The 22,817-nt window shown below is 41.6% G+C and overlaps 1 protein-coding gene across 1 annotated transcript; it reads right to left on the bottom strand.

Annotated features, from left to right (window-relative positions):
* Positions 1-80: 80 nt before the first annotated feature.
* Positions 81-18,006, bottom strand: ip6k1 (inositol hexakisphosphate kinase 1). The gene is made up of 8 exons (XM_082533816.1): positions 17,906-18,006; positions 12,682-12,827; positions 12,279-12,405; positions 7,795-8,035; positions 7,324-7,505; positions 5,597-5,772; positions 4,938-5,171; positions 81-4,814 (listed from the first exon to the last, which is right to left on the bottom strand). Exons 2-8 carry the CDS (start codon positions 12,796-12,798, stop codon positions 4,341-4,343), a joined length of 1,551 nt encoding a protein of 516 aa, XP_082389942.1. The 5' UTR covers positions 12,799-12,827; positions 17,906-18,006; the 3' UTR covers positions 81-4,340.
* Between the last annotated feature and the right edge of the window lie 4,811 nt (positions 18,007-22,817).

The following is a 22,817-nucleotide window of genomic DNA, read 5'->3' as shown; positions in this document are numbered from 1 at the left end:
TTACTGAGTCTTTTAATTCTGTCACACCGCCCCCCACCCCTCCCCGACTGTGCTTTCAAGAATCACAACACAAGCCCAAAAGCTTCTGGAAAGATTTAATCTCACTTAGTTTCACTGTTCTAAACAAACAGTCAGGACGATGGCAGAGGCAGAGAATGCTGCTAAACAAGTCCGATCAATCACTGAGGCTAATATCCATGATGAAATCTCATGATCTGAGAGGACGCGTGGACCCATCGCCCCTTGAGACTCAGAGACGACTGGAACGAGGGCGGTCTGATGTGGTGGTGAAAACAGACTCAAACAGGAGGGCGTTAATGTGCATGCAGTTCTTCACCAGCTCCCTTAACATGAAGTGAAAGAAACGGAAGATGGCTCTGACGCTCACACACACACACACACACACCTGAGTGTCCCACAAACAGCTCAGGAGCTCAGCGAGCCGACTCAAGTCTGAAATCTGGTAAATAAATCAGACTTCAGCTGGCTCCAAAAACACTGTTAACAATGCTCCCAACGTCTCTCTCTCTCTCTCTCTCTCACACACACACACACACACACACACACACACACACACACACACACACACACACCATGTCTCAGAGTCACTAAATTTCTTTAAACTTTTATACATTGAGAGGGGGTGGGGGAGCCATGTAAAAGACAAGAACATGTACCCACAGATTTTAGGTAAAGGCAGGATAAAAAAATAAATTATCACCTTCATAAACCAAAAATACAATATTCATATTTGCTCTCTCTCTCGCTCTCTTTCCAGCTCCTGGGGTTAAGTTCCTGTGGCTGTCCAGCAGGGGGCAGTGCTGCATCAAGCCCAGCCTCAGGTACCAGTTGGAGAGACATAAATGGACAAATACAATTGGCTATCGGTAGCCCAATCAGAGGGAATAAATATATATATATATTTAATATTATTTTTGAGACAGAGCTGGGTGATAATTCAGTGTTTTCATCTATAAAAATATTTTTTATAGAATAAAAGCTTCAAAAATAAAAGTTGAAAAAAAAAAGAGCTCAATGAACATGAATTTAATACTTCTGTGTGATTTTGCCTGTTTTCTGTGTTATGAAATACAGAAGGGTGACAAATTAAAGGACAACCTCACCAAATCTCACTCACCAGATCTTGTAGGTGTGCATATTTTTCCTTTTATCTGTCACTCATCTGTGTATAATATATGCTGAATATGGTTATTCAGCCACATCACCCAGCCCTAACTTAAAGAATTAGGCTGTTGTTATTCTTTATTTTTCATTATTGTCAACAAATTAGCGAGATTTGTGAAGTTTCTCTTTTTAGAGCAACCAAGCCCATGAGCATTAGTTTTTTATTTTGCTTTAGCATGTTCAGGCCATCTTAAGTGTTATGTGTTATGAGTAGAAGTCCAAGTCTTGACCCCTTACACACAAGACTTGACCCTGTGGGGACATCATTTTAGGCAATCAAAAGGTCGTAGGTTCGTATTTAAAACATCAATGAAAAGTTCTTAAAATAAGGAATCAGCAACCCCATCATCTGAGGAAGCTCAAGAATAGCCACTAAACTACTACTATTCCCACATTTACTATGTTTTTAAGGGGAAGCGTGCAGACACTTGAGTTTCTTCTAAATGTTATTAATGTAACTGGTGTAAACAGCGCTCTTGCTGGGGACGACTCATTTCTAGCTGTAGCTGCAAGGGTGTCAAACATGCAGCCCAGAGGCCAGAACAAGCCCGCCAGAAGGCGCAATCTACCCCGATTTTACTGTTTTTCCATTGAAACGATAAATAAATCATCTACTCCTGGAGTTCTGATGACATGATGTCTGGAAAGTGAAAAATATGTTGTTGTTTTGTTTACAAAAAAATAAAATCTCTAAAACTTTTTTGTGTAAAGAAATCAAATTTTAAAACCAAAAATCACTAAAACATCTCATCTGTTGTCAGAATTGACTTCTTTTGCACTTAAAAAAAAAAAAAGGGGGGGGGGGGGGCTGCAGAAGTGTCTTAGATGTATGGTCTAAACAGTCTGGCCCCAGTTGAGATCAAACTGGGCATTTTGTGACCCATGAACTAAAATGAGTTTGACACACCTGCTGTTGTGAGTATCTACAGGATAAGGAAGGTATGTCTCAGTGTTTTGGGTATTTTTTTCATGACATTTGTTGACAATAATAAATTAAGAATACAGATCTGAAGCACCCTTTCAGACACTCACAGACGGAGCGAAAGTCCTGTATGTGACTTTCTTAGCGCTCAACAGAATAACTTAAACAGCTCTGACATGTAGAGGTCTCAGTTTATATAATGTAGTAAGGTTAAAGAGGGCCAGGAACAGCTTTCTCAGCAGTGCTCACAGATGCACAGAGACGCTGCTCTTATGGAAGACGGCAGTTCAAAGTGCGATTACACTGCTCACAATACTGGGTTTTTCTATGATGCAGTAAACATTGTGTTGTACTTTTAGCTCTCGCCATCATTCTAGTGGGAGTGTTGTAAAGAAACCGTGAGGAACACTCATGTTAAAGCGACACGTGTCTGAAAGGGGCTCAAGCATCACCAAGACCAGATTTGGAAAAGTGACACTTATGCTTCCAATAACCCCGAAGATGATTTCACAGGACACCGACTACTCGTGTTTTTCCTGATTCAATCTCCAAAAAAACAAAAACGAAACAAAAAAATAATACAAAAACAAAACAAAAATTAAAAGAAAAACAAAAAAATGGCCATACAACATTTTGAAATGCATCTATGCTCTCTCCCTGAAGCCTACTTCTATGTCTCTTTTATTTGGGGGGGGAGTTTGCCATCTATTGCTTTCACAGATTCTTGGGTGTTTTTCTGAGCATGAGTTCTGTTCACCTGTCTAGATTTGGTTTCTGTAGAGAAAGAGTGAGGACAAAAAGGTGATGGGAGGTCAGGGAGTGAGGGAAAAAATGTGTTCAGTGGGAGGTCTGTGGGATTCAGCTGATTGACCAATCAGACAGGACGCTGTGTCCTGGGACGCTGTCAAACAGCTCCAAAGACAACTGTTCCCAGGATGTGTGTCTGTGAGCGTGTGTGTCCCTCTATCTTTGTGAGGACATCCTTCACATTTTGTTATGGTTAAAGAGCAACTTTGGTTTATTATTTCACTGTGCAGAACGTGTGAGAAGGCAGTTTCAAAACTGAAAGGAGGAAAGAGGAACGTTTCTCGTGTTCAGGGGTTTCTCGTGTTCAGGGGTGTCAAACATCTGTTCCGCACAGAGGATGGACTGCCGTTTAGCTCCAAAATCCTCTACATATGAAGGTTGTGTGTTTAAAAAAATACTGTTAAACTGTAATGCAAATGTAATGTCAAGAAAGACGAAAAACTGATACACACTGTTTAAATTGGACTTATTGTTTAGCTGTAAATGCACGCTTTGAAAAATGTGAGATCAAACTGGGTTGTGCGAACTAAAATGAGTTTGACGCCCCTGCTCTAGTTTCCAGATTTGTACCAAAGGACATTAAGTACTCCGCTCTGATCTGGTTTTACCTGTTGCCCCTTTTTTGTTTTTCAAACTAGTTCACTTACAGATTTTAGGCGAACACAGAGAAACCGTCCTCTTCCAACTATGCACACTCATCATTCTGAAAGTGATGGTAAAATAAACAAAGCTCTATTCAGACTGGACTGTTCTGTAATTTGAATCTTTCCCAGAAAGACGTTCCTGTATTTTAAAGTGGATCTCATCCACAACTTCATTCCTTTTAACTTATTTTTAGCCTCCTGAATGACTGAAATGAGAGACATGTTCCTGCTGACAGAAACTTGTGAATGTCTTAAATCTCTCCATCAGGAGAAAGCTCAGGAGGTGCTCCACCACATCCTGTAATTTCAGAATGATTAAAATGGTGCCCAGAAAGACAAAAGTTACTTTAAAGATGAGCATGGCGACTACAGGGTTGTCATTTAGCTGTGGTTACGTTCAGGGAATGCATTATGTCAAAGGTCCTCACAAGAATAGAAGCACAAGCTGTGAGTGTATCTGTTGGTTCTCCGTATCATCTTTAATTGGCAGCCATTTTGGCTCCAATGTCCCACTTCCCTGCAGTTGCACGGCAATGTCCTGGAGAATCATGTTCCATATTTACAGCTGATTGTTGCTGGAAACACGGCTAGACAAACTGCACTGACAGCACAACCTGAACTATCTCACAACCAGCTGTGTGTGTGCGTATATGTGTGTGTGTGCGTGCGTGCGTGTGTGTCTATCTTTGTGAGGACCAGTTATACTTTGGGTGTGAGGCTGGTCCGCACTGTGAGACAAACCTTCTCAGGTCCTCACAAAGATACAGAAGTGAGTGATGGAGCTACAGGTTGTCGTCCCGCAGGCTTTCCAGGATCTGGACAAGGCTCTCCAGTCCAAACATGTAGCCCCTGTCTGGCCCATCATGTACGGCTGTGTCGCCGCGGAAACCCTTGAAGGTGGAGTGGGCGAAGTCGATCATGCGAACGTCCACCAAGGGGGGCTGCTGGGGCAGGGGAGCGGGAGAGGGGAAGGAACCTAAACTGGGAGCCGAGGAGGTGGATTCTGGATGAGGCGATGGGGGGCGTGGGAGGAAGGAGTGGCAGTCTGACTTAGGGGGCGGGGCTTGTGTGGGAGGATGAGGGGAAGGTGATGGGGAGGCCGGAGCCATCAGTCCAGACCCCTGAGAGGGCAGGGATCCTGTGTCTGGCTTCTGGCTCATGTCCGTTTCACAGGGTGCATCGGGGGCCGGGCCACAGTGGGACTCTGCGGGTGACACGGAGGTCTTCGGTTGCCAGACAGAGGGGCTCTCGGGTTCCTACAGACGAAAAAAAAAAAAAAAAAATCAGGTCAAACAAAGGGAATCAGTTGGAATCAGAACACTTCCAAAATCAAAAAAAATTTAGAAGTATAAAAATAGTTATTTCAACATCAGGCGCACCTTTCCCTCATAGATGATGAGCAGCGAGGAAGAGTAGAAGCGATAGGATGCCTGCCTCTCCAGCACCGCTTTCAGGGTGCGAAGCTTATCCAGGATTGGCTCAAAGAGGTCCCGCCTCAAGCCCTTTCCGTTGTGCAGGTACTGGTAGAGGGCCTGGCGGAAGCCTTCGATCGACAGGCCGCGGCCGTAGTACTTGTTCCTGCACAGGTAGTGACCGGTGTTCAGCTGGTACACCTGCAGGGACAGGTGGGCAACAGCTCAGTACAACGTGAGTCTGGATTAGATATTAACAGATGTTCCCTCTGATTCAATTTAATCATTATAGCTGGAAAAATATGCATACAACCATTTATAATGTTTATTTACATATTTATTCCTTTCCCTCTAAATATTTCCACTAATTCGTGAAATTGTTAATATCATGATTATTATCAGTAGGACAATGAGAACTAGTGCTCTTTGTTGTCCTAATAACAGCAGACACGTGAGCTTATCTTGCAGAGGTGGTAGCAGATTGCAATGATATTGCACCCGCTTCTCCTGCAGCATTCGGTTTGTTGCGGGATCAAACAATAAACTAGTGTGTGTTTATCTTTTTGTTCAGGCCCCTGATGGACCACTGTTCTCATGTGTTCAGCGGTGCAAGTCGTCCTTTGTACCTGCATGCCACATACTCTGACTCCCAGCGTCGCTGAGGTGCTTTGTTCGCATTTCCTTATCTGCCTGGCTGCCTTCTCCTCCGAGGCGTCATCTCCGTGCTGCCGGGTGCCCATCTTCAGGTCCAGGATGCAGGGGTAAGAGAAGTGGTGCACCACGTTCTCTAACAACAGGAACTCTGGTTAAAAAGCTGCAGTTAAGGAGCCAACTGTCCTTGACCTCCACCCTTTTTTATGTTTGATCTCTTGTGCAAAAAGATCAAACAACTACTAAATCTAAAAAAACCTAAATGTATGCAAACAAAATACTGTGCACAAACTCAACTGAAAGTTAACGTCAGTGGGATATGACTGACATTAAGAACCCACCCAGGAAGGGAGAGATTTCCTCTCCTTTCAATCTTGATTTTTCTTCTCCCCAACAGCGCCATTAATGATTAAAACTAAAACAAAGGCCTTCTGAAAACCTCACTCTTAACAAAAGAAAAGCCTGTCACACTCAAAGATGACAGGCCTGGGCGCTGATCATTTTGGTTATGCGAGTGCTGTTTGTGTCTGTACAGTAAATATGGAGAACCTCTGAGGTGACAGCAGCGTGCTGAATCTGCTTTGACAGAAGACAGATGGAGCTTGTTGAGGACAAAGTGTGTGCTGCTCATTCACTCCCCTCAGCGCTAATATCCAGACAGCTGCAGGCTGCTCTCTTTGAAGCTGCAGATCAAAACATGACCTCTAACCTGATAACCTCCAGCCCTCCTCTTTATTCCCACTCTGGTCTGCACAGACTCTCTCTCACATTTACATTCGGCGCTTCCCATTATCTGATGGCCCACAGCTGGTCATTTGTTGTGTGTCATTGTCCCTTTTCTTCTTTTCTACAATGTCTCTGATACATGAAGATGTAAAAAAACAAAAGTAAATCAGCATTTTAAAAATAAAAACAAAACAATAGGTAACAGGCAAAAAAGGTATTTGTGTAGAATGAATAGGTCACGTTCTCCATGTTTAACCAATCACCATCAAGACCCATCTGGGTAATTTTCAGGGATGCTAGGAAGTACTTCCTCTGGCAGATCTCTAAATCACGAGAAAGGTGCCTTTAAAAGCGTGACAATGTTATTCACTTCACCAATCAGTGTTTTTAATATGCTGTGATTGGTTAAATGTACCTTAAGGTACATTCATTAGCTTTTTTATCACCACTTAAATGTCAAGTAGTGCTTCCCACCTGTTGGTTTGACCACCCTGGATGGCCAGAAAAAACAACACTAGAAGAGTTTGGGTCACTGGGAGAAAATACGACATGAAATGAAACTTGAATGAAGTTGAATGAACATGAACATCAGTTTTCAGTTTTCATACCTGACCTCTGCTTCAATAAAACCTATTGTGGATCACAAATAACTGATAAAACTGCAAAAGCTATCATATCCAAAGAGTATGTTTGAGTTAGTAATGATGAGATGTAGAATGAGACATTTCATACATCCAACTTAAAAATAAACTATGCAGGCATCGATCATATGAAAAACTAACATACGGTATTTTATCTTAATATAATTTTTTGTAATTTTTGTACACTGGTTTATTCCTATTTCCTATGATCATCTTTGAAAACTAGGGCCAATTACAATTTAATATAATGTCTTAATACACAGATCAGCAGGATAAACAGCAGGACCCTTGGTTACATGGTGTAAATGGACGTCAACATTTTTGGGGAAGGATACTGAAGAGCTTTCTGTCCTTGGACTCAGATCTCATGCGGCTGAGCTGCTGTTTGTGGCAGCGAAGGCTCCAGGGATTGTGGCTGATCTTCTCTGACGTCAAACCGCTGTTCCAGTCCAGCATCTGAAAGGGAACATCTGAGAGGACCTTTGGGTCGAGTCTCGGGCTCTTCAGCTCTGCCAGACTGCAGAGAGGAGGAGAGGGGATCGTTAAAAGCACTGCAGGTGACCCTCTGCTCTGACTGCTGCATCTACTGTGGGTTTCAAGGGTATGTTATAAATGTGACCACTGGACTGTTTGATGCCAAATGACCCAATATAAATATAAACTACAAGTTCTCTTGTTATCTGCCTTCAGCTTCTCTCCTTTGTCGTCAAATTTATGACATAGATCAATAAAATATTTTCACACGAACCGTCCTACATCAAGTGAAATCAGTCCACGAGTTCATTGTCTCCTCGAGTATATCTTACTTATCCGAGGTCTCTGTGTCGTGCGCCTCCCTCCGATCGGGCCGCTCCTCCTTGTGTTCAGAGGTGGATGAGGAGCGATGCAGGCTGCGGCGGGAGTGTTTCCTCCTCGGCTGCTCCCTCTCTGGGGGGTCACGCTCCTCATGCTCGCCGGCTCCTCCCTCCATGTTGCTCTCCACATAGGGGTAGGCCACCAGGTTGATGTAACCGTCAGAGTCACCTTCAAAGCACACCAGCACCACACCTGAGAGGACGGAGCCAAACACAGAAAGGATGTTGGGAATTATTAAAAACATTTCAGAGCAGAAGAGAAAAAACAGACTACTGAAATACTCTGAAATGCCAAAGCAGAAACATTGCATTTTTAAAGGTCAGCATTTTTCGTACCAGCGACCCACAGAAGAGTCAGGCTGAGTCCAACACAGATCCAGTTTTATTATTTTGTATGTATTTTTGTTTTTATTAATCTGTCAGAGGTATACCCTCTCCATGATGTCATAAAAACCCAGGAGTAGAAAACGTCCTCAGGAGCATTTAGAGCAGTCTAAAACCTGAACTTTTGGCTCACAGGGATTTATTGTACATACACTAATGTCAGTATTTGAAACATTGGTAAAGTTTAATGTCAATATCTATCTATCCATCTATCAAAAAAAACCATATGCATCAAGATGTACAGAGTGCTTTTAAAATTTGATTAAACAACGATTTATGGATAAAATAAGCAGACAGTAATGTTTTTTTGTATAACAGATGTACGTTTGAACATCTGTTATATTTAGCTTTATAAACAGACCAGAGCATGTCGTCCCTGCCAAGCCAGACACTCAACATCATCCATCTTAGTCCTAATTTAATTTACCTGTCAGTTTGCTCATCAGTGGAGAAGCAAACCCCAAATATGAATTTCAAACTTCCCTCAACAGCACAGAGCGAGTTCTCCATCCTCAGAAAACTTCACCTCCTCCTTACCCGCATCATAAGAAGTAATTTGATTTGACGGTGCCAAGCTGCGGCGGATGAAACATCCTTGACAGATACAGAAAGTCGTGCCTGGGCAGCTGTCCGTCTGTCTGCTGTTATTTAATCAGCAGGACAATGGGTAGTGGGCAGACATCCAGAGATAAATTTAGACTCCTTATGGAGCACACTTGTCATGGCACTGGCAGCCAGAACACCAGCAGGGTGGACTAGTGGGAGTACAAGCCTCCGATCAACTGCAGTACAGAACCCTTGGAATACGGCCATCGTATCTCTTGTAAAGGAGCCGAGTGTGGCAGAGACGTGGATAACCGCAACAAGAAAACTTTGCAGAAATCTGTGGCATGGTTGTCCTGCCACTCCGCCCACAGAGCCAATCAGCAGCAGATGAAGCAGGAATGTGTTCAGTCCATGATGGCCAGAGACAAACACCGTCAGAGCCATCATGAAATCACACACTGGTTTGGTAAATCTCATTTTCAAGCATTGAGATAAGCATTTTCACTGATGCCGTTTTAGTGTTTTCAAACCAGATGTGACAAGTGAGGGGCGAGTCTGAATGTGAAACCACATGCTCAGTGGCTAATGAGTAGTCAATCACAAGTCACAAGCCAACTGACCGGATTACGTTCACACCATAAACAAATGTCTATGAAGATTGTTTGACACTGGACAGTGACCACCTTCTCCAAAGGCCCGTTCTGGTCTGTACATGAGTCCGACTACCATGTTCACACCTGCACAAGCAGACCACATCAAGAGGGAGAACAAACCTGAGCTCAATTTAAAAAGACTAAATGCCACAGGAGTGAAGAGTGGAACATTCTCTTTATAATGTTGGTGCCTTAGTGTTGGCCTGAGAGTAAGTCTTTTCTAAGGCATTCAAATATTTGGTGTCTAAGAGAGTGTGAGTGCATGGCCTGCAGTCTAAAAAGTTTCTAAAAGCTGCACGCAACTAGTGCCAAAAAACACAAAACACACACAAAAAAAACCAAAGGCTACAGATGCAACTTAATAGTTTTAGGGGCTTATGTCTGTTAAAACAAAAAAAGACAAATCACTGCAGTTTAAAAGAACACCTTTTCCAAAGCAGGAAATGCTTGGATGATGTCTCAATTAATAAGAGAATAGTATATAATCTGACCTGACTATGAGCTCAAACCTGCTAAGAGTCAGTAAGCAGTGCTCAACTGAGACGCTGCTGTTTAGTCTCGTCTGCCTTCCTTTTGGCAGACATTTTGATATCACAGAAATGAAACTAATGCTTCATAATGAAGCCTGCGTTTCATTTGCGTTTTAGTGGTCTTTGACATTTGCTTGGGTCTGTTACTACAGCAAAATCAAGTAGAAACAGTCAGACTCTATGGCGGGTGACGATGAGCAGAGCAGCTAAAGCTCTCCTCTTCCATTAAACATCCGTACTTCCTTCCTTCTTTCCTGTCAGTCTGCCTCTCCATTCACCACCAAACATTAGAAAATAAGGAATATAGAGCATGAGTGTTTGATGCTGAACCATTGAGGGTTTAGCTCCCTTAAAAGAGACCTCACTGCTGTGAAATCAATAAAATTCAACTGTCTTTTACTACTGGCTTATTCAGGCTAACAGGAGGTTTGGGAAATGTCACAAAGACATTAAAAGACCTTTTCAGACCTCTTTGATGAGTTTTAAGAGTGCACACAGTTTTGCAGGGTACTGACTGCTAATACAGGGACTTATTTTAGATTTCCCAACTACAAACAGCAGTGCCTTACCCAAAACCTTACAGCTAGTGGTGTAGTGGTGCGGGAACTTTCAACGAGATTTTGTGTTTCTACACGCTTGTCTTTGAAACCTATAAACAATCTGCCATAGTTAATGTGACTTTACATTCACTCCATTTAATAATACAGTGCTTTCATTTTCTTTCACCACAGCAGCTTGTTAACTGATCTCATTAACTGATACCCCCATGCTGCTGTCATTGTTCGCTTCTCTCTCTATGTTCAGGTCCACTGTATTTTGGATCCTGTACAATTAGCATTCGGTGGGATGTGGCTACGCCTGCTTGCCTTTGGGATCGAATATCAAGCAGGTTTTCCATGATTCGTTTATAGATATGACACAAAAAAAAAACAATGTATGTAGGCCAAAGTGCTGAACAGCTAAAAACAATCCAATAACGTTCTAAGATGTTTTCAAGATTAGAGTTTTATTGGCCCACAAAAGATAGGCAAACTAATTTAAATTAGTCGAAACTAAAGCTGTAAAATAAATGTAGTGGAGAACACTATAAGTCCCCCTTCTAAATTTGCTTTTGTGTTGTGCAGGTATCACTATAACAGAGAGAGAGCAAGAGAGAGCAGTGTAACTGAACACAACTAGTTTAAGTTTTTTCTTTATAGCTTTGTTGCTGTGGATCAGAGCAGCTGGAAAAAGAGTTTTTATATTTATACTTGCTGATCAGGTTACTGGAGAGAGGCCTCTAACCAGCCTTTAATCCTTTAAGTTTTTAACTCTTTCTTCCATGACAACATCACTTTACCTTTAATGATGAGTTTTGACACATCAGTATATATCAATAAAGATGTGCCGACCATGGGAACAGTTTCTGGGTTTTTCCAAAGGTACAAAGGCACAGACTAACCTCACTAACGTTTGATGCACACCCAGTCATTTTGTTTTATAAGCAGGCCTGAAATATGACAAAAACCTCCCACTTCATAAAAGAGGTTCAAAGGTTACTCTTCATTACTGTCAAGAGGTAAAGCGATAATAACATTTACAGCAGCAAGCACTGTTATTGTTGCTCCGAGAAAAATGTTTTTTTTTTGTTTTGTTTTTTTACCCCGGGTTGTGAGGTAGCAGCCTTGAATTTGCTGGGTGTGTCAGAGAAAAGAGGCTCCACCATTCCCATAAACTACAGGCTTTTCTCATTTCTGTAAATTGTTCCTCCTCATGTGCTCCAACCTACAGCCTACAACCAGAACACAATACACCATGATGACGGATGTCCTAATTCCTAAAAGCAGGGGAGGCCGGTTGGAGGAACAAAAAAAAATTGAAAAGACACAGATGATCTGCCCTTCACTGTTTCTGTGTGAGGTTTATTATTGTGTTACATTGGAAATTGTTATGAATTTAATTAAATGTGGCCCTAAATATAAACATGTCAGGCACACTGTCTGATATCATAAAGTCCTCGCCATCTCCGACAGGAGAGGACTAAGACCCAAAGAGAAATGAGATACGACAGCTGCTATGTTATCAACCAGTTATTTGCACATAAGCACTCTCTTGAGTCAGTTTGCTTAACAAAACTGATTGCTCGCTGAATAGGCAAACAGCCAGACAATTAATTTACTCATTTTATTTATTTTTTTTTTTTAAACTGGCCATTGTTTATGTCAGTTATTGCCTGCATTTAAGCACATCCCATAATGGAGCTGTAGAAGTACATCTGACTATAAACCAACAGCTATCTCCCGCCTGCTGCTCTGGTACCTGACATCAGTGAGCAGTCACCGACCTTTATACTCTGGAGTGAACTCTTTCATCTCAGGAGGCAGGGACTCGTAGAAGCGCTGCTCTCTGCTGATGAGAGGCTTACACACCGTGTGGTCATCATAACGCATCATACTGGTGTGACCGCCCACCTGAAAACACAAACACATGCAGAACACATACATAAAAAGAGCTAACAGGCAAAACAAAAAGCTAAATGTCTTAACAAAGAGACGATATTTACAACTGCTGCCTCTTTACAAGAATATTAAAAAAAATATTACACCACAATTATACCAGTAAGTGCTTTAAATTTACATGTAGTATGAACAACCTCTTAATATTTTTGTTTCTGAATGTTTGGCAGTTTTCCTAATGCAAACATTCCTTTTTTAGATAAAGACTTTTCACCCACTGTTAGCACTCACCTGGTGTATAAAAGGCTCCAGTGGAACGCCTCCTGCTCGTGGTCGTAGTGAAGCCCCTCCCCCTGTGCCCGCCCCCTGCAGCTTGCTGTCCATGTTGTTGGTGTGAGGGAGGCACATGGCTCCTGGCGGACGCACCGCGCCTCCTCCTGTAGATAAGAGGGAGATTTAACCATGAGGAAACAGCCGAAAAGTCCTGAACTCCTGCTGTAGTTTCAATACTGATAAAGCGAATTAATTTATCTTTGGAGTAATAAAGTTCAATATTGCACTATATTGAATACTGAACTCCACATTTTAAAAAACGTCATATTTTGCATATAAAAATGAGTTCCTTGTGATTTTTTCAGTACTGTCTCAGTAAAACCTAAAATGAAACTGCTTTGTGGAAAATCTGTACTTCATGTCCATCAGTTTGTACAAGTTTTTACATGTTCCATTAAGTCTACTGCTTTTGGTATACCGAGGAATTCCTGACTCCACATAACAGTAAATGCAACTGTGTTATTTGATAGAAGCTTTGTAATTGGTGACTTACAAAACAAACATCCTACATGATAAAACTCATGCAGTTTTCTTTGGCAGGGAAGATGTTTCACTACCAGTATTTTACACAAGTAATAGGGTAAAAATATACATCTGCATAGTTGCATTTAAAATTACAAAGTTAAGTTTTAGAGTCATTCTTGTCAGCCAAAACCTTTCATAATTTTCTCACCTGGATGGGCCTTTTAATATCTGGCATCTGGCAAACTGGCCGTTTATGAGCTTATTAATTTTATTTTGTGGGGTGACCAGAACAACATCAACAAAAAAACAAACAAAAACATTCTCTTATAGTGTGCATTGTTACAGCATGTCCTTTCACCCTCTGTGGGAAGCCTGTCTCCCCTCTTAGAAAGCTGACAGATCGAAAGTGAGGTAACATTAGTTAATTACATAACAAGCGCAAACCTCTAAAGAGCTGACTATGAACCATTAGTTTAACTCTGAACAACACACTTTAGCCTCAGCTGTCTCTGGGCTGTGAGTTTACACGTGAATATAGCCAAGACTTGAAGTGACAGGAAATTTCAGTCAGACAACCTCTTTGTTATAAAATCTGTGTGTTATCTGTCCATGAAGCCAGATAACACACACCAATTAGTTAAACTGAAGGAATGTCTTAAAGACATAAAGACCTGGATGGCCGCTAACTTTCTGCTTCTTAATTCAGATAAAACTGAGGTTATTGTACTCGGCCCTGAAAAGCCTAGAAATATGGTATCTAACCAGATTCTTACTCTGGATGGCATTACCTTGGCCTCCAGTAACGCTGTGAGGAACCTTGGAGTCATTTTTGACCAGGACATGTCCTTCAACGCACATATTAAACAAATATGTAAGACTGCGTTCTTCCATTTGCGCAACATCTCTAAAATTAGAAATATCCTGTCTCAGAGTGACGCTGAAAAAGTAGTTCATGCATTTATTACTTCCAGGCTGGACTACTGTAATTCATTATTATCAGGATGTCCAAAAACCTCACTGAAAAGCCTTCAGCTAATCCAAAATGCTGCAGCAAGAGTCCTGACAGGGACTAGAAAGAGAGAGCATATTTCTCCTGTTTTGGCTTCCCTTCATTGGCTTCCTGTTAAATCCCGAATTCAAAATCCTGCTCCTCACATACAAGGTCTTAAATAATCAGGCCCCATCTTACCTTAATGACCTTGTAGTACCATATCACCCTATTAGAGCACTTCGCTCTCACTCTGCAGGCCTACTTGCTGTTCCCAGAGTATTTAAAAGTAGAATGGGAGGGAGAGCCTTCAGTTTTCAGGCCCCTCTTCTGTGGAACCAGCTTCCAGTTTGGATTCAGGAGACAGACACTATCTCTACTTTCAAGATTAGGCTTAAAACTTTCCTTTTTGCTAAAGCATATAGTTAGGGCTGGACCAGGTGACCCTGAATCCTCCCTTAGTTATGCTGCAATAGACGTAGGCTGCCGGGGGATTCCCATGATGCATTGAGTTTTTCCTTTCCAGTCACCTTTCTCATTCACTATGTATTAACAGACCTCTCTGCATTGAATCATATCTGTTATTAATCTCTGCCTCTCTTCCACAGCATGTCCTTTATCCTGTCTTCCTTCTCTCACCCCAACCGGTCGCAGCAGATGGCCGCCCCTCCCTGAGCCTGGTTCTGCCGGAGGTTTCTTCCTGTTAAAAGGGAGTTTTTCCTTCCCACTGTCGCCAAAGTGCTTGCTCATAGGGGGTCAAAATGACTTGAAGGTAAAAACTGATTTACTTTAGATTTATTGTCAATTTGGCTGCATTAAAACACCATCGAATAGAGGGCATAAAGCAGGACAGACACAAACCTATTTAATGTTTGCTACATACCACTCATAAACTAAACACAAACCAGTTTCCTCATTGTTATGGGGACACTGTTATTGGAAATTAAAGTGTGCACGATATAGACCGGCACTGATCCTGAAATATAAAGATGTGTCACACACAAGAGAATGTTGACAACTATGCATTAAAACTACAAGTAAAAAAAGAACAAAAAAAAAAATTGTAATCAGAATAAAAGTCAAATACCAGAACACTGCAGCTGATCCAGCACCTGTGCAAAACACACTGGCTGTGGATGGGAGGAGAGCTGGCTGCTAGAAGCTAGAAAACATCTGTGGAGTGGCTGAAGTTTTTTTTTTTTTTTTCCCTTGGGGGGAGGGGGGGGGGGGGGGGGGGTTAAATTATCATCATCAGTAGCAGCAGTAGTAGTAGTATTTAAATTGATTTGAAGGGTGCCAAAATGTAAAAACAGTCCATAAATATTAAAGAACTGATAATAAAGGGCAAAGAACAAGAAACAAGACGAGATTTAAGACAGGTGGGAGGAGTTTAGAAATGTCATTGTAATGACCTGAATGAATGAGCAAATTTTTCTAATACGTCCCTCTTACACCATTTATAAAAAAAAAAAAAAAAATAGCTACACACGCTGACGAGTTGGAGAAAGATGAGGATATCCCAAAGCTTGCTGCTGTATTTTTCTTCAGCAGTTAGGAAAAGGGTGGAGAGGACTGACTAGAGTTGGAGTTGGGCTTGTGCTGCAGTTATTGTTTAAAAGTGTTAAGATTTATTGGGAAGAGCCCATAACTCCAATACTCAAATAAAGATAAGCAACAAATTCACATTCCTTTACATCTTTGCCAGTGCTACCCCTCAGCGTTCTAGTAGATACACCTATGGTATCAATTTGAAAATCCTAAGCCACCTTTATTCTCCAGTTATTGCAGTCACAAGATTTTAAGAACACCTTCCTCGTTTCCTCTGACCTTGAGGCCAAGGTCTCTGAGATTTGAATGTCCGAGATTTGTAGTAAATGGACCTATGGTATTGGCCACTTGGTTATGGCGTTCCATGTATGCCCTGCCTGCTAGCATCTTGCACCATGCTGTTATGTGCTGGATTGTCTCAGGGGCATCTTTACACAGCCTGCACCTGGGGTCTTGCCTGGTGTGATAGACCCCAGCCTCTATGGATCTTGTACTCAGAGCTTGTTCTTGTGCTGCCATGATTAGTGCCTCTGTGCTGTCTTTCAGTCCAGCTTTGTCCAGCCACTGGTAGGATTTCTGGATATCAGCCACCTCCTCTATCTGCCGGTGGTACATACCGTGCAGGGGCCTGTCCTTCCATGATGGTTCCTCGTCTCCCTCCTCTTTCTTGGGTTTCTGCTGCCTGAGGTATTCACTGAGCACTCGGGTCAGTTGGGGCCATCTTCGTGATGTATACTTGGATGTTCGTTGTCTCATCCTGGACTGTGGTGCTGACACTCACCAGTCCCCGGCCCCCCTTCCTTCTGCTTAGCGTACAGCCTCAGGGTGCTGGACTTGGGGTGAAACCCTCCATGCATGGTAAGGAGCTTTCTTGTATTGATGTCAGTGGCTTCTATCTCCTCTTTTGGCCAACTTATTATACCAGCTGGCTACCTGATCACGGGCAGGGCGTAGGTGTTGATAGCCCAGATCTTGTTCTTACCGTTCAGCTGACTCCTCAGGACTTGCCTGACCCTCTGTAGGTACTTGGTGGTTGCAGCTTTCCTAGCTGCCTCTTCATGGTTCCCATTCGCCTGCGGGATCCCCAGGTACTTGTAACTGTCCTCTATGTCTGCAATGTTGCCTTCTGGTAGCTCGATCCCCTCAGTTCTGACTACCTTCCCTCTCTTTGTTATCATCTGACTACACTTCTCCAGCCCGAATGACATCCCGATGTCATTGCTGTATATCCTGGTAGTGTGGATCAGTGAATCGATGTCTCGTTCACTCTTGGCATACAGCTTGATGTCATCCATGTACAGGAGGTGGCTGACAACTGCTCCGTTCCGTAGTCGGTATCCGTAGCCAGTCTTGTCAATGATCTCACTGAGGGGGTTCAGGCCTATGCAGAACAGCAGTGGGGACGGAGCATCTCCTTGGTAGATCCCGCACTTGATGGCGTGTGTGTGTGTGTGTGTGTGTGTATGTGTATATAACTTTGCCAAGAGGACTGAAGGAGATGGTCTACTGTCTGAGCAACAGCTACCTCAAATCAATCTAGAGAAGGACCCAGTCTCCATAAATTTATTATAAACATGTAACAAAGTTAAATATAAAATGTTAAGAACATGACACCATATAAGCAGCAGGTTTGGTTAAAATATTGGGTAATACATCGGCTCTGATATCAAACTTTGAGACTGATGAGCTCCTAATAGAGGGAGTTTTTGCAGAAAGAGCCGAGTAATAGGCGGATAATTCAGTAATTAGATCCTTCGGTGATTACATTGGTGTGGTTTAACTGGTTGCTAGGGTAACACAGTGAACCATAACACTGGAAAAAAGGTTTAATCAACCTTCATTAACTCAGACAGCCGTGGCAAATAGCCAAGAGAGACACCCACCTCTTGTCCTTGCTGTTTACATGAACATCAGGGGCCACATTTATACTGAAACCGTCTGAATGGGCTAAAACGTTTTAGTCATTTCTACTGCGGTATACGTTTGTGCTTTGTATTTTTAAATGGTTCACATTTTCTTCGTTGTGAATTTTTCAGTCTACACTGGTGAATTCATCTTCACAACTCTCAGGCTAATAGGGGCAAAAACAAGGAAGTGGTTTTGATGAGATGTCTGCTTTGATGCACAGAGAGGAAACTGAACTACAGGTGTGAATGCTAAAAACTCATCCTTTGATCGTACCCTGGGCATGGGCTCGGGTGTGCAGTGACGGGGACGGGGGGGCGCAGGGCACCACGGGCTGCTGGGAGCGCACGCCGGCCCCGGGGGGAGGCGGCGCCAGACCGAAAAACCACCTCGCAAAGCCCCCAATCAGAGTGCTCCAATCCACCGCCGGCACCACGGAGATCCAATCAGGACACGGGGCTGGGGGGCAGAGATGGGGGGACGGCAGGGAAAGCAGGGTGTCAGTTAGGCAGGGTCACCACTTCCTGAAAAGATAGGAAATGACACAATGTCAGTTGTAATAGTTAAGCATTCATTTAAGGTGTACAGTGTTATTTTGTGTGGGGAGAATTGGCTTTCTTTAATGTGATGACTCAAAAACAAACAAAAAAAACAACGACTATTGTTAGTGACAGTTCTCTTCAAATATTTCACTTCTTCACATCATTTCTGTGACTGATAAAAACATGACATCAGCTCTAATGGGTCAGAAGCTGGGCTGTCAACTTGCACAATATACTTTTTCACTGGCCTCGGCTCATCAGCTTTTGTCACACCCTATGAATAGCTTTTATATCTTTAAACGTGGAGTTCATTGGAAGTGGAGGACTGGGAGTATCCTTCTAGGAAGACGAAAAAAGAAAAAAAAAAAAAATCCCATAAACAATGTATTAGATTGTTCTTGAGGAAAAAAACCCCCCCAATGTTCTCATTTACAACAACTCCAATCAAGTGAATCTGAACTCGCCTTATAAAACAGCATTTCCTGGACAAGCTGCCACAAACAGTTGACATCAAATGCTTCAGCACATCAGCTTCCACCAAACTGTCACACACATGCACGCACGCGTTTTATGTCTCAATGAGTGGGATAAGAAAAATCCTGTTAATAACATTGTACTTTAAGTTTTATTACTGGCTATAGAAACCGTGTACATCATACTGCTAAGTGGTCATCTCATATATCTGGAGACCTTCCAGTCAGTTGTTTTTTGTTGTGTTTTAATCTATAAATCTCTGCTTGGCTGGGTTATTTCTTATCTGTTTCTATATGTGTAAACACCACAACAACTAGTATAGCCTACACTCTCATATTGTTATATGAATGTTTGTCTCCAGAGTCACAACGGAATAATCCTGAAATAATCTACAAAAGCAGATGAAATTATCAGAATTGGCTATGATGGGGGGAGATTAAGTCAATTTTACAGGAGAACAAGAGACTAGCTCTTTTGGTCAGTGTGAATGCTTTGATGTCTCTCTCATAATTTTTTTTAAAGTATAATAAATACAAATATATAATGGGCAACTCCTGTGGCATTTTCCATAATTATTTCTTCACTTCTGAACCTTTTCTGTCAGGAAGTTTAAGTATTGACACGATGAAGTCCATTTACTGAAGGATCATCCCCAAAAAGAACATCTCTGTTTAAAGATACCGTACTGATTTTCCTTAAGTGCTCCACACTAATACATTATGTACATTATGATTGAGGATTATTTTCTCATTCACAAAAACATTGCTCAGTAGAATAAAATAAAATCAAAGGCTTGTTTTTCTAAACAAAGACTGTTAAATCCATGACGTGACAAGATGTGACCGTTAGTACTTTAAAATGTAGCTCTCATTTTTTTTCTGTTATGTGAAGCAAAGCAAAAAGACCAAAAAACAAAAACAAACAAACAAACAAACAAAACCAAATGTCTGTCCTGGCTCAAAAAAATTACAGTAAAATAGTCTGTGTTATCTAGTTTTAACAGAGATCAATACATTTTCCTGTTAAGGCCATTTAAAACAAAACAAAAAACAAAACAACCCAGTTGATTCTGAGGGTAGCGGAATCAGGGGGAACTTTTGTTTCAGATTTAAATGATTAATGCTGATACGGTTTAATTTTATTCTTAGGATGTTAGAGGCCAGATTGGGATGATCTGCAGGCCAGTTCTGCCCCTCAGACTTTTTTTGCGCTATACCACATGTTCTATAGCACCAGGAGACTGAAAACGCGGTGTATAGTCATTGCACATAATGATGGTGTCTATAATAAAATCAGCAGAATAATCAATTTTAAAAAAAATTTTTTAAACTGCCGCTTGCAGCCCTGTGCAGACATTCAGCTCAATACATGAGAGCCTGTGAGAGAAATGTGGATGCTGCCAGTAACGATAAACACCAGTTTGGATTTATGCAATTACAGCATAAACACAGCTTTAACAGTACAAAACCAGACTTTGTTTTTAACCACCATGATAAAAGTCCTGTTCATAAACATGTCAGAGGTTAAACTACTGTTCAGGATCCAGCGTCAGTCTGAGAGGCATTTATTGTGACTTTATCATAACTTCAATTCTTCTGTAATTTAACAAAACAGAAGAGGGAAAACCTACAAGCGAGATGTTTGAGTAAGAAGCTACAGACACCCGGCGATTACCAAAAATCCTGAAAACCTCAAACATCTAACATGTCATCAAGGTAAGAAATACCTTCAGCTTAAAACGCACTCGCATTGGGCCCACATCACAGGAGTGGATCACAACTGCTCACCACACAGCGCACAAATTTAACCACGATGGGACAGCCTGTTCTCAAGTCACGATCCAACCTCGACCAAGCGTGAGCTTCAGATACAGGCTGGAGTGCACAGCCACACACACAGAAACCCTCACACAAAACCTTACACACACAGAGTGTAAACAGTATTCCCCATGAGCAATGAATTCTAACATTAGAAGCAAAACACAAACATCAGGCCACATCTGTTCTGTCCTGGGATTGGTGAACTCGTCCTGATGATTCAAATCTAACTTTCCACTGCTACAATCCAACAGTTTGAAAAGAAAACATTAAATAATCCTAACTTTGAATTTTCCAAAATTGTCATTCAAGATGCGTTAGATTTATTTGGTCCAAAAAATGTGACTACTTTTTTAATATCATAACTAAATTGCTACATTACTTTAGCATGCAAAAGTAACGTACATCCTGAATGTTAATTACTGTTAAAACCTATCCCTTTGAACCAGAAATTGCAGTGTCATTTTTTTAACCAAGACTGGATGACTTTTGAAAAATGAAAAATGGTTTTTTTTTTGAAAAATGTTCTTATAATTATAATATTGTAATTTTATTATTAATAGGACTAGTGCTGCTGTATTTTTGGCAGCTTTACACCATTTCAACTGTGCATCTTTGTACTTTAGAGTGATGAATACGCTGAAACAGATGGATCCATTCAAAATACAGCTGCAAACACACCTCTAACAAATGTCTTATCATGTAATTTAAACTCTTGAATTGATTAAAAGGAGACTGTTATATCAACAATGAAAGACAGTGTCGCTATACCCCTTGTTTGTTGACCCTTCTGGTTGGTGGTCTGCTCTCTGTTAGTAGCTCTATATGCATCCAAGGTGAATCCCCAGCAGAAAAACAATAGGTGTACGTCCACCGAGCAGTGTCTTGTAAGCAGTTTGAGCTGGGTGGGGGACAAAATCAAGGTCAACTCCCGCTCCTCTTTCTTATCATTCTCCTTCCCTTCAAATCCCCCATTTTTGTCTCCTTCCCTATTTCAGCCCTCATCTGTCTGAGATCTGCACAGTAAAATATAATGCAGAAGTTTCTACAGCTTTAGTACAACTTGGATTAGTGATTTGCTGTGTCATTCTGTGAAAAGGAAGGGCGCAACGGTAGGGAATGCACGAAGGAATGAAGGAGATTGGGAAGGAAGAGGTGTGGGTAGAAAGTCGGGGAGGGAGGGATGTTAGCTTGGAGGAAGAGAGGTTGGGTGGGAATCCAAGACAGGAGGAAAGAGGGCGAATGCTCTGATGGACGTATCAAGGCTGTGTGTTGTTTTCATATGGTTTTGTGTATCTATGTATACTTTCTACATGTGGCTCTGATTAGACAGAAAAGATATGTGACAGTCTGGAGGATTTTCAGAAATAATTGTCTGCTGTGTGTCGTTGGTGCTCTGTCTATCATCTGTCACTGTAGCAAACTCCAGGAGGAGGTGCTGAATTTTTTCCACAGTCCAAACAAATAACTCCATCTCTAATCAGCCCCCTGTGTCATGCCAGGTGTGGTGAATAACTCCAGCAGACAGCCAATCAGCTTAGAGGATCTCTGTGAGTATAGCCTACATCACCAGCCATTAATGTGACAACGCTGCAGGCTCACTACGACTCAGCAACGTTGATTGGTTAAGCTGCTATTTCGAACGCTGATTAAACTGCTATTTCTGACTGAGTGACGGTGTGTTTGTGTGTGTGGGAATCCTCGTGTCCTTCATGAAGTTAGAGATGAGAGAGCCAATTAAGGACTTCCAGGAATACCTAAGAGTAGATGGACACAACTCGGCACCTTGTTGTTGGATTTAAACGGTTGTGCAAGTCCAGTGAAAAGACAGCTGTACCAAACTCAGCACATATTTGGGCAGTTAGTTTTGAAAATTTATCTAAATGAACTTTATTTAGTCATTTACCTTGACATAAAACTGCTCATGCAGAATCAAAACCAATTTTAAAAAGAAAAAACAACAACAACAACAACAACAACTTTGCTGTTTACATTTTTAGTTCTTTTTTTTGTCTGTTTTTATGCATAGATTAGAAGGTTTTGTCTTTTTAAGTGAATTATTCTAGTTATATAAATAAATACAAACACTGGTGATCCAATAAAAGGCTGAGCACATCATGAATGAACTTTTTTTAAATTTAGATCAACAATTAATTTAACTCAAGCTTTAACAAAGAGTTAAAAGAGTTTCTAGCACTAATCAATAATGGTAAATGAGCTAAACCACCAACATTTGTGATCAGAACTGGACTCGCTGATATTTTTACTTAATCGGCTTTCAACTCTAGCTGTGTTATTTTTTAGATAATAGGTGTAAGTTTGTTTAAAAAGATGAGCTCTGGTCTACACAGGTGT

The sequence above is a fragment of the Aulonocara stuartgranti genome, assembly GCF_965226115.1.
Source record: "Aulonocara stuartgranti genome assembly, chromosome: 5".
Taxonomy (NCBI): domain Eukaryota; kingdom Metazoa; phylum Chordata; class Actinopteri; order Cichliformes; family Cichlidae; genus Aulonocara; species Aulonocara stuartgranti.
Note: the sequence above shows the minus strand (reverse complement) of the source record. Positions and strands in the feature narration are given on the sequence as shown.